Raw genomic sequence first — 16,408 nt, 5'->3', positions numbered from 1 at the left:
TTCTCTTTTATTTGTTGATTATTTAAACTGTGACCGGTATCTGTATGAAAACTAGACCTTCAGGCTGAGGAAGTGCAGTGGAACCCCGATAGTAGGACTTTCAAGGGACTGCAGGAAAGCGTTGTATGATTGGGGTGTTGTATGGTCGGTTACGGGTAAATGCCGGCCTAGTGGACGGTCTCGTGCGACAAATTGGCTAACTCTCATTTAAACTATTATATTTAGCGCGTTCTCGTGTAATTTTCGAACTCCTAGCTGAAATCCCAAGTTTCTCAAAAAAAAGAAACCCCTATTTTGTGCTCCCCTCACATCCACGGTGTCTGTCCTAGCCCGCCAGCCCTGCACCTTGTGTGCGCGAGTTAAGCAGGGAAGGTTGACGCAACCGAGATAATTGCGAGGGGACAAGACGAGAGTGTGGAACTGCCAAGGCCAAGCGAAATGAGCGATGGTATGAGGGGGCGATGGAAAAAAGGTGGGAAACAAGGGAACAAAGCGATAACACGGCTTTGAAAGACTGATAAGCAGAGCACAGAGAGCACAGAGAGGGAGAGGAAGAAACTGGGAAAGGAAGAAACTTGAATCGAGCGAGCTCTGTCATCGCATAATAAACATAACAAATAAAAACATAATAAAAACGCCACCGACCACCGAATGACCATCGAGTGACCCAAAATTCAGTGTTTTCATTACGGAATGCGCCGGAACGAGTTTGCTGCGAGGTGGGAACAGGTCGACCAATAATTGGCTGCTGCTGTCACAGTGTGGGACATCAAGACACGGCTGCCGACGCAGCAAGCCGAGTGCGTTTTTTTATATGTCTTGTGAGTACATTATGTGCATTTAGTGAGGGTTTCTTCCGCACCAATAATGAACTCGTGCTTGCCGATATCGCTAATATCATCAAGTCCGCGGCAATAACGTAGCCATGTCCGCTTTGAAAGAGGAAGAAACTAAGGTAAGCAAGACTATCGTCATCTAGACTTGGCACACTTACGACATAATGCTGCGACAAGTTCAGGGTGCGATCATTGGCCGGGAAATAAAAAAAGTCGTATTTTAACGACAAACTTCAGGGGTGCGATCATTACGCGAGTGCGATCATTATGCGAGTAAATACGGTACTTAATGGACTATGGCAGCCCCAGATTTATGAGCAAGTACCCAAACCAGTCCCAACTTTGAATGAGCGTAGTTCCCGTGCCACGTAACCCAGTACCGCCATTTGGTCTTGTTTTGGTTGTGGAATCCTCGGATGCTAGTAGTTCACTGCCCTGTCTTATTTGTTCCTACCTGTTTTCTTCATTTTTTTTGTTCGCTTCATTCGTTTCATCGTGCCAGTTTGGCGACTCGCCCAATTTTCCTCGTTACTTATGAAACCTGGGAATGCTCGTCCACCCAGCCAGGTGCAACGCGATGAGGGAGGAATGATGATATCAGAATGATGGCAACCGTGGCAGAGGCGGCAGAAAGTTAGATGGGCCGATGAGATCAAGAAGTTTTGCGGGGATAGATTGGTCAGTTAGGACAGGACCAGGATAATTGGATATCCATGGGTTGCCCTGCAGTGGGCACAGATAGGATGATGATTATGATGATGATGATGATGATGATGATGTCAGATCCTGTTCGTGAGTCAGTCAGCAAGTCAAATCGGTGGCCACTTGTCAGCATGATGCAGGAGATTAGCGAAGCAGACCGGTGCACTTGTAGCCGTGCAGGGCCAGTAGGTTGCGTGCACCAACTGGAGAAACAGGTTCCAGGGAGTCAGCCTGGGAACTGCGGCTGCCGCACTGCGCTGCCACCTTTTTTGGGGATCCTGTCAGCAGCGCCCCCGAAGACGTGTGTGCCCCGCTCTCCTTCCCCCCGTGCAGGGTGAACCCCTTGGAGGCGAGCCAGGTGGCCGTGCAGGACATCCGCCGGCACCTCGCGCACATGGGCTACATTCCGCAGGAGCTGGGGCCTGCGGGGGCGGTGGAAGGGGAAGAAGACATCGCGTCCATCTGCCAGGCGCTCTCCCTGGCGGACATCAACCGCATCCTCTTCCGCTCCGACCCCGAGGAGCGCGCTGAGGGACACGGCGGGGGCACCTACTGCTTTCCCCGCTACGGCAGCCTCGTCTACTGCGGCCTCCAAGGTGGGCCACACCCCCTACCTGTTCCTCCTCCGTGCGTAACCCTTTGATGCCCAAAACTTTATTATTTTGCTTAGGCATGTGAGAAGTTTTTATGATCTAAAAGCACTTCCGACATCACAAATGTGAAGTAAAAAAAATGTGGTTGATTAGGACGGACACTGGGCACTGGGAAACACTGGGCACTGGCTGCCCATACATCACTTGAACAAGAGAGCTACCTTGATCACCATGATTTATGGTTCAGGTGAAGACAATAACGTAGAATTTGTATTGCGATCATTTGTAATAACAGCAAAATTGCACAACTTCGGTTACGTGTCACCAGCCCATTAAGCTACCCGGGTTCAATGTCAGTTTTTTTTTAACACACGGAAGTACGTGCTACTCTCTCTTCTTCAATTTTTGAAGGTCCGGGATCCTTTGTCTGTCGATAGGTGGTGTTAAGTGTCAAAAAAACCACGAAGTGCGACAGAAAAAAAAATATTGTTTGAGTTGTTGCTCTCGAGCAACACTGGACATCAAAGGGTGCGAGCCACCCAAACGGGTTCATTTTGTGTTGCACATAAGCCGCACGACGCTGGGTACGGCCAGACGGGTACACAACCAAGAGGTGGGCACAAAACATAAAATACCTCTCGTCTGGGTGGCCTCCATTCTTTCGTAGGGTGGGCGAATGCAGCTACGGCGAAGTCACCTGTGTAACTGGGCATTTGACATGACTCTGGTTACTGTCCTGCTGTGGCAAATGTGTCTGGCAACACACCCATCCGTAGTGACCAGTATTGATCCAAAACTGAGTGTTAGTGCTGCACTCGTGCCACTTAGGCTTCCAAAGTGTCACGTTAGGGTTGTGCGAATATTCGAAACTTTCGAATATCGAAGCAAATAAGATCATATTTGATCCGACCTTCGAATAAAATATAGACTACTATTTGAAAATTTAGAATATTTTCGAAGTGCTTTGAAGTCCGTGTTAACACATGAAAGAAATAAAACCACAAATTTCATGTGATAGCCTACGGCAGAAAAAAAGGTCATCTTTATTTGTGAAATAACCTCCGCCACGTTTCGTCTGTTTCATGGGGATGGCCATGGCAAAGGCCGCAGAAGACTGGCAACAGGCCTGCCTTCGGGTCTCGCTCGCCGGTTCTGACACACGTGGATTGTGGATTCAGTGATTTTAAAGCTGCTAAAAATTTCTGAGCTCTTTTCGAAATGGCTCTGTTTGAAGTGGGCATAGTACTGGACATTGCAGTTTAGCGCACATGGGATAAAAAAAATGAAGGAAGCTCAGACTAATGCATAGGACTCGAAGGTAGCAGAACCTGTACACAACCTTCACCATCACGACGGTTTAAGTCCACGATTGCAGTCGATTTGCTTCTTCGCTACCGCAGTGACCTTTACTCCACCTTTGTTGCTATAAGTGTGAGCGTCCTTCATGTTTTGGAAGTGATAATCATTGTACGTGACCCTGGAGGGGTGTCCGCTATGACGTGTCTTTCTCGTTCCGAGCAAGCGTTGCCACGATTACGGCCAACGCTGAAGTCTCTCTCTTTCCGAGCAAGTGTGGCCACGATAACGGGGAACGCAGGAGTTTTTTTTGTTTTTTTTTTTTTTTTTTTTTTCCTAATCTTGGCCAACCTCCCCAATTGGGTGTGTTTGGCCAACGCCGCCTGTATAAACAGTGCCTAACGCGTGAGCGAAAAATGGCCAAACAGCCACTCTCCTGTTGCTCTCTCCTACCCTTCCCCGCTCCGTAGCCTTCCAGCGTGCTTTCGTGTCCGCCAGCCAGCGCCGCTTCTCGGAAACTATGCAAAATAGTGGAAAGTTTGTTTAGCCTTCCCGAGGCGGCGCTCCTACGCCTTCTTGTTTTTCACCATGCCTGTCTGTCTTGGTCTGTCACTGATAAAACTTCCTTTGTCACGAAGCAAAATCCCTTGCGCTGCAGCAGGCTGATGCCGGTTTTTGCGCGCTTATCTACTCGGATCACAGGCCCTGAAATTTTCTGAGTGGGGCATCCCACCTCTATCCCCTCCGCATTTAGGTATTGTTTTGACCCCGCTGTTCGCACTCCGCATCGGTACGCACTTCTAAAATTGAGGACTGTACTGTAGAAGCGCCCGGACAGCGTGGCGGGATCCCAGCTGCTTATCCTTTTGTTTCCTATAATTTTCTGAAGATTACAAGCACGTGATATTATTGGAAAGTAATCGTAGAAGTGAGCACCTGAACAAAAAAACGCGCACGCATTTTTTTCTTCTATAAATACTCCAGAAAAAAAATATCAGTAAAATAATGGCTGCCCCAGCAGAAAATATCGTTTTTCTGTTAGCTATATGTCTACCCGACAATCAGTATGTTCTTACACTATTTCAGTTCTCCTCCGTCTTTATCTTTCGAAAAATGCAGCAAGTATGAAGCGAGCGACACGTTGAACGAGATCCCCGGTGCGCCACAGAACTAGTGCCCCGTCGCGGCTAAGATGTAAGCGAAACAGCCCTTCAAGCCCAACAGGCAAGCTGACAGACACACGCCGTAGAAGTGGGTGCAGCGTTCGCGACTCGCGAGCAGTGACGTAAGGCGAGATGTCCGCCGGAACGCGCCACATAGTGGATCAGTGCCTGAACTAAGCGTCCCTACCCTTCCCATTGAAAAGCGCGCGACGCGTCAGGCAATGTTAATACAGGCGGCGTTGGTTTGGCTTGACAAACGCGCGCTGGGAATGGTGGGCGGTCGTCATGAAGCACGCACTCATGAGCGCTGGGCATTTTCTTGGCTTTGTTAACGGCCGGGCGGTTACCGCGAGGCAGTTTTTTTATGTTTTTAACTGCGGACACGAAAAATTACAATTTGCTAAGCAGCTTCACTGCGAAGGCATGCCACATTGCGTTTGCAAGTCTCTGGAGAGGAAAAAACTGGCTGTTGGTGCGGTGCTTCCTCCCTCTGGTCTCCTCTTGTTGGTGTCGCCCGGTGTATAGCGGAGCCCTTGCGTGCAGGTGTGGCGTCGGTGTTGTCGGACATCCGGCTGAAGAACGACCTGGGCCACTCCGTGTGCGACAACCTGCGTGCGGGCGACTGGCTCATGGACTACATCACCAACCGCCTGGCCCAGGAACGCACCACCCTCAAGGTGGGCACTCTACCCTAAAGGGTGCGAAGCCGCACACCTCCTTGATTAAAGTACCTGCGCTGTTGGCCTATGGATAGAAAAACATGTTGTAGGGCAAGTTGTGGTTCAGCTACAGAACACAGCAACAGAGCAGAAGAACCCGCCACATGGCTCAGGCGTTGCGCTGCTGAGCACAAGGACGTGGGTTCGATTCCCGGCCGCGGTGGCTGCTTTTCTGATGGAGGCGAAAAGCAAAAACGCCCGTGTGTACGAGATCTCGGCGCACGTTAAAGATCCCCAGGAGGTCAAAATTAGTCCGGAGCCCTCCACTACGGTGGGCCTCATCGCCTGCATTGCGTCGGCGCGTTAAACCCCACAATAAAATCAGCAGTGCAAAAGGTAGACAAACACCTAAAAGACACACAGTACAAGCGGTGTCTCGTACCATGTATAAGCAAGCGAAAATTTGTACGCTTTCTGCAGAGTGAGTTCAAATGAACTTATAGTTGTACATATTTAAACAAAAAAATTAGAATTCTCATGGGTAGAGAAAAAAAATCCTGAGCCAGTCTTTTGGTTGAGCGGGGACATGGCTCTTAAAACAATTTTTTTTTTACTTTAAGTAAACTCTGTGCAAGTTTGCAAAAAATAGAGCGCGACTTAGACAACGACAGTAAAGAAGGATGACGGGACAAGCGCTCTTTACTGTCGTTGTCTAAGTCGCTCTCTATTTTTTTCAATCATAATGCACTAACTTGCCCAACAGATGTGTTTTCTGTGAAAGTTGTTAGTCTTGCTGCTTTTTTTCCCCACTGACAGGGGTGAGACAGCTGCGCATATTGCGCAGATTTGATACAAATTGGTTTTCCTGCGCCAGGCTGCTCCAAAAGCTTGAAAATTGGTAAAATTGCACCAAACTGCTCCAAAACAGTCTGAGAGCCAACGATTTTAACGCTCCCATCAGTTTCAGTGGGGAAAAATGCTTACTGACCGCATACTTTTTCATTACCCCCAAGGTGATGCTGTTTGTAAAAATAATTTGATTGATCATTCAATAAAAAACCCGCATAAAATGGTCCCCGAAATAGTTTTTTCGGAAGTCACAATGTCGGGTTGCACATGTTATATTCTGTACGTTTTTAAAGCTTTCCCATCGAAAGTGATTGCAAAGTCCTGAATAAAAATACTAATGTTTACTGAGGCGACAAAGCTTGTTCAAGTTGTTGACAAAATGGCAATTTTTTGAGCGCCGTATCTCCTGAACGACATTACGTACGTATACGGGGCGCCGCCATCTTGGTATGGTGAGGATCGGAAAACATGGCCAGTGGGCGAAGAAGTTGCTCGTAGTTCAGGCTAGTTCACTCTAGTTCAGGCAGACCGCTCTTCGCAGATTTCTACCGTGCTTTTGGTTATGAGGGTGGCTACGTTTACATTTAGTTTGATCTGTTACGGGAAGTTGCGCCACTCGAAAGGTGGAGTTCGTAGAAAACAACGCGGTGCCCGCGAATTGGCCGCGTTTCGCGCTTGAAGTGAAATTTCGGACTAATTGTGGTATTATAAAACGCTTAGTTATTGCTGCCTTTGACAGCGAGCTTGCGAGCGACGGGAACGGGACGATTGACACTGCAGAAGTGGAGGTGCAGGCTACATCGCCGCAAAATGTTCGAGCTGTGTCGGATAGCGGGACGTACGAGTATTGCACGATAGTAATATTGCTCCATCTATCAGAAGGTAAAATTTAATGCCAAGAGGGAGGTGGCTAAACATACCAACGTTACTGAAATTGCAATCGTAGTGAACGTGCACCTTGTAATTGAAATGGGAGGGCTGGTGGGGTGTGACGACGGTCACCTCCCTTTGCGCAACTTTTGCCGCGATTCTACACTTGTGCGTAAAGTCCTGTCTTGGATTACAAAAATAATAATTTCGGCATTCACGTGATAGTAAAAGTGCCCTACAATTGCTTAGTTTTTCAATTTGAAAATTTCAACGCTATCTATGCATAGAGCCTGAGACTTTAAAACCGGTTCACAAAAGGTGGTGCAGTTCGTACCTTGTGATACTCTGGTAGAAAACACTTTACTGAAAGGCAGTTTCAGTGTTATGTACGTCCAAAACTGATTAGAAAGTGCACTTTTGCCCCCTCAGTTGCCAAAAAATTGATTTTTTAGGCTCCTAAAGTGACAAAATAAATGTAGTTCTGCTCCAAATCAAGGTTCTTCTGCTCCGAAATCGACATTTTGCTGCTCCAAAAACTGCTCCCAAATCCGATTCAGCTGTCTCACCCCTGCACTGATTTCAAATATGGCATTATTTTTTTAGTTGGTCAGTTACTTTCCGAGATAATTAGAGGTAATTAACCATTTTTGGAGGAACAATAGACAAAATTGTGTTGGTCATAAAACTGTAATCCTTATATTTTCCTATACTATGAACCCTGGCGACTGCATTAAGAAAATCGGTATCTTAAAGGGGCACTGAAGTGATTTGTAAACATTGCGGAATTACTAGCGCAAATTGTAGTCCGGAGTCCATAGGCCATGTTTCAACCACTCTGAGCGTGTTTACGCAAATTTATTTAGTAGAAAAATCAATACGAAAATGCTGTCCTCCTCTCTGCACCCTCGCCCATTTTCTTTAGCGTTTTTGTGTGACGTCAGGAGATGAGCTGGCCATTGGCTGCGCTACTGCACGGCTCACCGACCTTCCGCGACCGAGTCAGTCGGCATAACGTTTAGTCCACCGGCTGCCGACGGGTCGTCGCAATTCACTCGATCAGTTGAAACCGAGCCACAACACGTTTGGGAATGGAAGAATGTGCCTTTCGTTACTTGGTTAGTTTGTACACTGTATCAAGCTCCGACTCCAGGTCGCTGCACACAAGCGCTGCACAAGTGCACGTGCGACGCTTAGCTGACTTTACGCTAGTAGGGAAATCTAAGGCCACTTGAAAGCGGGAGAAGAGTCAGCGAAGTCAATAGGGGTACTAAGAAAATAAAATCAACTGAAACATTTACCGTACAGCGCAAAACTAGAGAGCCGGAAGCACTTTTTTGCGCTGGGTGAACAAGCACAGCAGTCAGCAGCTCGACCACACATCTGCGAACGCTTTTTCATCAAAGAAATGCAATTGCTAGACGTGAGATATTGTGGAAGTTTAGGGGACGCTTACTGCAGGAGCGCTATACAACAAATAGTCACCTAACGTACTTGAAATGCTAAAACTAAATAAAAGTGTAAACTGGTTGTACGTTATATACCTTATATATAGGCTTGTGCGAATATTCGGGCGCTTCGAATATTCGAACGAATATTACAGTATTTGAATTCGCTTCAACTCGAATTTAAAATTTCCGATATTTCGAAGTATTTGAGGTGAACGAATATCAAAACTTCCTTCAAGTTTCGGTTTCGTTAGGCAAGGCGCAGTGCCATTGACATCAGTCCTACATCTTGACTACATGCAGAGCCAAGACAAGTTAAGCCACATTCAGAGTGTTGTCGTAGCCTTCTTACGCGCACATGTTCGGCAGGGTCTAAGTTGAAGCTCCTGTTTCATAGTTTCAAACAATGAAATTGTTCCCATTGCAAACATTTGCAATGGGAAAATTTCGGCTCTCACGAACGGGCCTGCGCGGCCCGGCGGATGATACGAACGAGCTGGCGAGGCGCCCGACTGCCGAACGAGCGAGAGTCCAACGTACGAGCTCTTTCTCCAGGAACAACCGGGCTGTTGTTTTAGATGCGACTGCATCTCATTCACTCGCCTTGTCCCTGCATCCGGCGTCAGCATTATTGTCGGCGTCCGCCCCTCCCCCATTCTCCTCGCCACGCCAGCTGCGCTCTCCGCCGCTCACCCCCTCTCCTCTCCGATAGCGAACACTCTCTCGCGAGGGGCATTGGATTGGATTCGATTAGATTAGCTTGGATTGGCTTGGCTTGGATTTGGATTTGGACTGGATTAAAGTGGATTGTGTTGCGTCACAGCTGCGGCAGACGCACTGGCGCCGGCATGTTCCCTCACCGTTATGCGCGCTATAAAACGCGGTGCCTGCGCCGCTCCGCTCCATCGTTCCAGCGCTGTTCCTCCGCTGTCCAATGGTGCAACGTGAGCCCCCATGCGTCGCATCTACACAGGGGTTCCCGCGAGGGGAGGTGGGAGTTTTTTCTGCTCGCGAAAACGCGCCGCGGGCTCCACAGGCGCGCTGACGCTGCCGCGAAACCACCCGCATGCTGCGCGAAGCGCGGCAGGCCGCTGCAACCAGGCGGCAGCTTCGGTTGCGAAGTGGTCCGGGGTGCTCAAGCCACCGCTTCTGGCACGATTGATGGCACGGTTGACATCCTGCACCATATATTGCGCTGGCATTCTGTTCTAGTGGCTCAACCAAAACCTTTGCATGCTCAACCATAGCCTCCTTTATACTTTCTGTGCCTGCGACGTGAGCCGCCAGCGACCGTCGGCGGTCCGCTCGCCGACTGCCACCGGCCGCCGAGAGGCGGCGCTAGTCACGTAGGGCTGCCGGGGCCGGGGCTGCCGCCGCGCTGCTGGCGCTGCCCCACTGCCGCCGCCGATCTCCGTTCCCGCACTAGCCGTTCCGAGCGGGCTGGCGTGCTGCGCTTGCAACGAGTTCTATTGCGGATTCGTACGTTGCTTCTCCACGTGCAGTGTTGAATTCCTGCATTCTTGAGTTCATTGTTCTTTGGTTGCGGACGCCGGAGTGATGCGGAAGAAGAGAGTAGAAGTCGACTAGCAACACGTCCTGCATGCTTCATTTCAACGGTAAGCTGATAGCCCTTTGTGTTTCCAAGTGTAAATATTTTGGTCATGTATGGTCAAGGATGCATTTAATAGGGAGGGTGAATATTATGTGCCAACTTTAACCGGAGTTGAAAACCGTGCGTAGTTGTCGGACTATCTGTTAAAACATCTAATCTGAATTGTTCTTACTTTTCGGACTGTTTCTGCGCAGGTCCTCATGGCCTACTGTTGTGTACCATGTTGCCGGTCGGATTCAAGAAGCAAGCTTCCTGGCATCTCATTCCATGAGATTCCCGCCGATGAAGCACTGCGGCAGCATTGGATAAAGGCCATACGAAGGGACGACTGGGAGCCAAACACCAACTCCAATTACTCGAGAGTGTGCAGTAGGCATTTTGCGGAGACAGAGTTCACGGAGGGCAAGCGGCGCCGTCTCAAAAAAGGTGTTGTGCCGACGGTATTCCCCGAATATCCAGCGTACTTGAGGCCACAGCCTTTGAAGGAAAGGACCTCTGAGAACATTCGGAAAAGGTCAGCTCCACAACACAGTGACAAGGAAAATGCGCCATCACAGAAACGGAGGAAGCGCTGGGAAGGTGATGGCCCTCAAGAGGAGACGCGAGACATCGACCAACCGTGCTGTGCTGAAAAGCCAATACAAGACAGCAGTTCTTCAAGCACATTCGGAGTTGATCAAGAAGCTGTCGAAATTTCGGCTATCAGAAATGACCCCCCTCAACACTGTCCTCGAAAAGATGTCGTCGACAAAGCAACTCAGGTTAGTATTGGCCTGTCCAGCTTGCTTGCAACAGAAAGAGCCAAGTGGAAACGGAAGGAGCGAGATTTGAAAAAACAAATCGAAAGGCTTCGTCAAACAGTCGATCATTACAAAGAAGAACTGAATAAAATGAATGCTGACTGCCATTTTGGTGACTTGCAGTACATACGGGAACAAGCTGAAGAGAAGCACATCGCAGCAGTTTTCTTGTGGGACCAAATCGTCAACTTCAAGCGAAAGAAGCCAGCATGGTCTGAAGATGTGGTTCGTCACTGCATTATACTTCGACACCTTTCTACAAAAGCGTATGAGCATGTGCGAACTGAAAAGCTTCTCAAGCTGCCATGCAGAAGTACCCTGCAGAACTACATTGGAAGCAGTTCTTTTGAGACTGGTTTTAATGATTTGATCCAAGCTCGCTTGAAAGTAGAGCTCGAAAAGCTTGAGGTGCCACAGTCGAGGGTTTGCTCTCTGATAGTTGATGAAATGAGGATAAAGCCGAAGTTGCAATACAATAAGCAGCGAGATTGCTTTGTTGGTCATGTGGACATGGGTGTCGCTAATGAGGCAGGGGCTGAGCCTGTCTTGGCAAATTCCTTGCTGTGCTTCATTATAAATGGCCTCTCTACAGCGTACAGGATCCCGGTTGCCTGCTTTTTTACCAAGGGGCTAAATGGGAAGCAGTTGTCTACACTCACTCGCCATGTAATGAACAAAGTGGAAGAAGCTGGCTTCACCATATTGCGCTTTGTTAGCGACAACCACAAAGTCAATGTGAGTGCTATGACACACCTGTGTGGTGGATTCCTCACTTACCGCATAGAGCACCCTTGTGACCCTGAGAGGCTCCTTTTCTTTTAAGCTTCGACTTCTGTCACGTGCTTAAAAACATTCGATCCCAGTTCCTTGCCCGGGAACTAGGAAAAAAAGGTGAAGTGTCCTCCACCTACGTGAAGAAACTGTACGATTTGCAGAAGGGGTGGATTGTTACGCCAGTGCGAAGCTTGACAAGGAAACATGTCTACCCGAACAATATCGAAAAAATGAACGTGAAGACAGCAGTGGAGGTGTTCTCCCCAGATGTCACTGCAGCGCTGGAATTCCTGAAGGACCAAGCAGGGCATGGCAGCCACCCCTCCTTCGCATTCGCAGGGCCAGCAATTGCGTTCATGAAGAACATTTTTCGCTGGTTTACGCTGCATGACACCAGCAGCAAAGTACAACATATTCAGCAGCGTTTTCCTGATGCTCGTCATTATGACAGCCCCGAAGATGACCGTCTAGAGTGGCTCAATGTGACATTCCCGATGTACATCGAGGAGCTAAAGAAGAACGCAGCTTCTCCAGAAGGCTTCCTGACAAAAGAGACATACGAAGCTCTACTGTTGACGACATACTCGACAGCTGCGTGTGTGCGTTACCTACTTGTTACACAGAAGTTTTTTTTTTGTCATCACCAGGAAGTTCAGCAGTGATCCGATAGAATCTATGTTCGGCACTCTGCGAAGATCACTGGGTTGCAACGACCAGTTAGATGTTCGTTCGGCCATGTCTGGGTTGGAAAAGCTGCTGAAAACTGGGATTGCTGCAGCGTCGGAAGAAAGCAATGTGCTGCACACTGAACAGCCTGAGCCCAGCAAGGGGCTTTTGCTCACTGCAACCGAAGCCTGCAACAGCTCAGGTGAGCTGCCCCTAGAAGCTGCACATGTGCTCAAGCGGCTCAAGGTGGCCAGGGTGCCTGCAAGTTTGCCAACACTGCAGCTTTCAGCAACAGTGTACGTGGGTGGCTACATTGCCCGTATCATCAAGGAACATGTGATGTGCGACAGCTGCTGTTCGCTGACTACGAAGCCCCTGTCTGATCAGCCACTCCAGCAATTAACACGGAACCAAGACAGAGGTGGACTAATGTACCCTTCTGATAAGCTCGTCTATGTCTTGGATATCCTGCGCCTGTTCGTGGAAACTGCCCTAAAAGAGGATCCGAAGCTAAAGAAACCATTGAGGACACTTCAGGACGCGGCTGTACCTGCCATTGTTGATTGTGGCCTCCTCAGCTGCCCCCACAGTGAACGGCTGCACCACGAGGAGCTGGCACAGTTGATCTGCATGAAATTTATCAGGCCACTACTTGTGAACTATGCCTCTGCAGCCACCGACAAAAATGACGTGTACAAGTCATTTTCAAAAAAGCCTCTTTCGAGAAAGTATGTGAAGCTGTAAAAAGAAGCCTATATTCAATGTCTGTTGTTCTCCAGAATAAAATGTTTGAGTGCTTTTTGGTACGTTTCCACTGAATGAGTTGCCTGGTCTTGTTTCCTGCCCACTGGGTTTGCACCCCATTTCAACTTAAAATGCTTTCCAGTCTGTTTCATTTGCTTCACTTAGTATACCGCTAGCTGGAGAAAAAAAAAAAGACGTCTGCGTCACGACATCCATCACAAGCTTCTCCTGCAAAAAAATTCGATGCTGTTTGTAATAGCACGTTTATATGCATTTGACAGTTTTCCTTCTTTCATTGTTCTTTTTTGGGTCGTGGTAATCGTAAGCCAACTCCGCACAGTGCCCACCGCAGTCTGTGAAGGCGTTGTGCTGCTACGCATGATGTTTCTTCGTTTCTCGGCCGTATAAGTGTTCCAAGTGGTTGTTAAATATTACTCTTACGTTGGCACCACTAGAACCCTTTGAATAATGGCTGTACCTCTTCCTGTATTCCCACAAGTACAGCTTTTGTTAGAAAACACGCAGCCTGCAAGCAAGAGAGCTCTATAACGGTGCGTTAACGGGCGCACGCCGGCACTGCTGCGCGCTCGCCATCGGCGCGCCGACGGCCCCGGCACTCTACGTAAGTGGCGCCCCCACCCAAGTGAGCGGCCGCTCTTTGCAACTCGAGCGACGGAGCCCTCCTATTGTTCTCCCGCCGACGTCGCAGGCACAGAAAGTATAAAGGAGGCTATGGCTCAACTAACGTGCAGGCTCAGTTAAGATGTGGGCATTTTTAAGGGGGACGCTAGGTTTTAAAAACGTTTCCCTCTAGGCCAAGAGGTCTTAAAGGCACACAATCTGGTCAGGGAAATTAAGGGGGTACACTGCTCTTAAAACTGCTCCTTTTAATGTTTAAGTAAATTATGAGAAACTTGCCAGTCTTGGTGCTTTTTCCCCACTGATTTCAAATATGACCTTATTTTTTGAGTGAGTCAATTAGTTCCCGAGATAATTAGAGATAATGAACCATTTTTGGAGGAACAATAGACAAAATTGGATTGGTCATAAAAACTGTAATCCTTTTTTTTTCCAATACTATGAACCCTGGTGAGTGCAATAAAAATCTTTTTTTTTTTTTTTGATGCACTGCTTGGAACTAATTTTACAGCTCATTTAAATTTGGCGTTTGAAATGGGCATTCAAAATGGTTCCTTGTTACTGGTGCCACCAAAGGTCAATGAGCTGTAAAGTTAGTTACAAGCAGTGCATTAAGATACCGATTTTCTTATTGCACTCACCAGGGTTCATACTATAGGAAAATATAGATTACAATTTTATGACTAGCACTGTTTTGTCCATTGTTCCTCCAAGAATGGCTAATTATCCCTAATTATCTTGGTAACTAATTGGCTCACTCAAAAAATAATGGCATATTTGAAATCAGTGGGAAAAAATCACCAAGACTGGGAAGTTTCACAGAGTTTACTTAAAAATTAGAAGAAATTGTTTTAAAAGCAATGTCCCCCCCCCCCCCCTTGTCCTCCCCCCCAATGTCCTCCCCCCTCAACCACAGCACACCTCCTAGCCCAGATGCATCTTCAGCACAATAAACCCCTAAAATATGAAATAATAGAAATCTGGGAAACACTTTTGCACATGTGTTTTGAGACATTGCAGGCTGTGCACCCCCATGCTTGCTTATGTTTCTTCACTGCGCTTTATCCAAAACAACACACCCATTGACCTTCGTTTTCGCCAAATCTCTTTGGGAATAGTCTTGTCCACTCGGCCATACAGTGCGGGCACACGAGAGCATGTCGCCACCAGCCAGCTGTGTCATGAACCACTGAAAGAGCAGACGGGACATACCGTATTTTCACGCGTATAACCCGCCCCTGCATATAACCTGCACCCCCACTTTCCGTCGAAGCTACTACTCAAGAAACATTACACATTTATTTATGCAAAAGAACTGACCTAGATGGCTACGTACCTAGATGGCTTGCCGCGTACATTTTTTCAGGTTGGTATATTGTTGAGCTGTGTGCGCAAAATAAGCACTGTCCCTGGAATAACAGTGGATCCGTCACTATTACTGCTGTAGGGGCATCACGGTCCAACGCGCATTGCGGTGAAGCTGCACCAAAGGAAATACCTCACATATAATCCGCACCTCTTCTTCACACCTGAAATTTTCGCATTTTTGGTGCGGGTTATACGCGCGAAAATACGGTATCAGCTGGTGGCGCTCTACCGTATTTACACGATTGTAGATCAACTCTTTTCAAGCTTGACAATCCAATGTTGGGGGGGGCCGACCTGAATCGAAATCGAACTTTGTGCCACTTGTAACAGCAAGAGAAATGAGAAATCAGGGGGGTGCTGCGAACTGGGGAAAGCGTAACACCCTCGTTTTTACGGTTACAGTCAAAGCGTAGCATTTACCATTGCATACATTGTGGCATCAATAAAGGTGCTGCCGGCTTTGAAAGTTGGCGTTCCCGATCTGTGCCCTTTGTCCACCGTACCTTGAGCGGCTAACCCTCCACCATCGCGTTCGGAAGTGTACTGAACAACGTGATATGGTTATGCCTACGTCAGCGCCGTGCATTGATTCAAGGAATTCGGCGATACTCATTTTGTTTATTAGAGGCAAACAAAACGATTCTTGAATGCAAGTTACGTACTCACGAATCAAAGGAAATTGCGTTGGTTGCTTTGATACCACGCGGCGGTGGCTGCTGCCGGTAGCTTCGATGGTTGGCATCTCGCAGCGAATGTGTTCTCATGATTGGGAATAAAGTTTCCCACTCCGCCCACAGTGCATGGTTATTCCGCGTGCTTATACAAAAGCTTTTCTTTTTTTGACATCTACTGCGCGCGCTGCGAGTGTACGGTTCTTGTGGGAGCATCGATCATTGATGGAAGAGGTATTGTTAGTTGATGGAGGTATCGGTAGTTGAGGAAAGTGCTTCTCTTTGTGATATGGCCGCGTGCTTGCGTCACTTCTGTGTTATGCTGAATCGTCCCGTCTCTCATGAGTAACCTGGGCCCGAAGAACTTTCTTGGCACTCGTTGACAGCAGCGTTGAAACAGACTGCTTTCTGTGCTCGCTTTTTTTTTTTTTTTTTTTTTTTTTGAAAGATGCAATTTTTGGGGTGTCGACGTACATTCGAGTCGACTTATAATCGTGTAAATACAATAATTAAGCAACCACTGAAGCACAAAATGCAAAACCTGCTTCCCTTATTGGATGGTTTAAACATTCAGCTTCACAGTGCAAAAGAAATGATCTTCCTAGCTGCACTACATGCACCTCTTGAGAATTTACTATCAGTGCAATACCACTTAATTGTGATGAAGAAGTGGGGAATTATAAAAAAATTGTTATTTTTTTTGTTGAAATTGGGCTTCTGT

General features: G+C 47.8%; 1 protein-coding gene across 2 annotated transcripts in view; it reads left to right on the top strand.

The window, feature by feature from the left end:
- Nucleotides 1–16,408, top strand: part of LOC144162901 (glycogen debranching enzyme) — a 74,084-nt gene that overhangs the window by 24,499 nt on the left and 33,177 nt on the right. For both annotated transcript variants that reach the window (XM_077693623.1, XM_077693622.1), the window contains 2 exons: nucleotides 1,872–2,134; nucleotides 5,134–5,267. In XM_077693623.1, coding sequence (XP_077549749.1) covers nucleotides 1,872–2,134; nucleotides 5,134–5,267 — 397 coding nt within the window. The remainder of the gene's footprint in view (nucleotides 1–1,871; nucleotides 2,135–5,133; nucleotides 5,268–16,408) is intronic.

Source organism: Haemaphysalis longicornis, unplaced genomic scaffold (assembly GCF_048455015.1).
Source record: "Haemaphysalis longicornis isolate Haplotype H1 unplaced genomic scaffold, Haemaphysalis longicornis Haplotype H1 scaffold_12, whole genome shotgun sequence".
Taxonomy (NCBI): Eukaryota; Metazoa; Arthropoda; class Arachnida; order Ixodida; family Ixodidae; genus Haemaphysalis; species Haemaphysalis longicornis.
The sequence above is the reverse complement of the archived record's forward strand: the minus strand, read 5'-3'. Positions and strand labels throughout refer to the sequence as shown.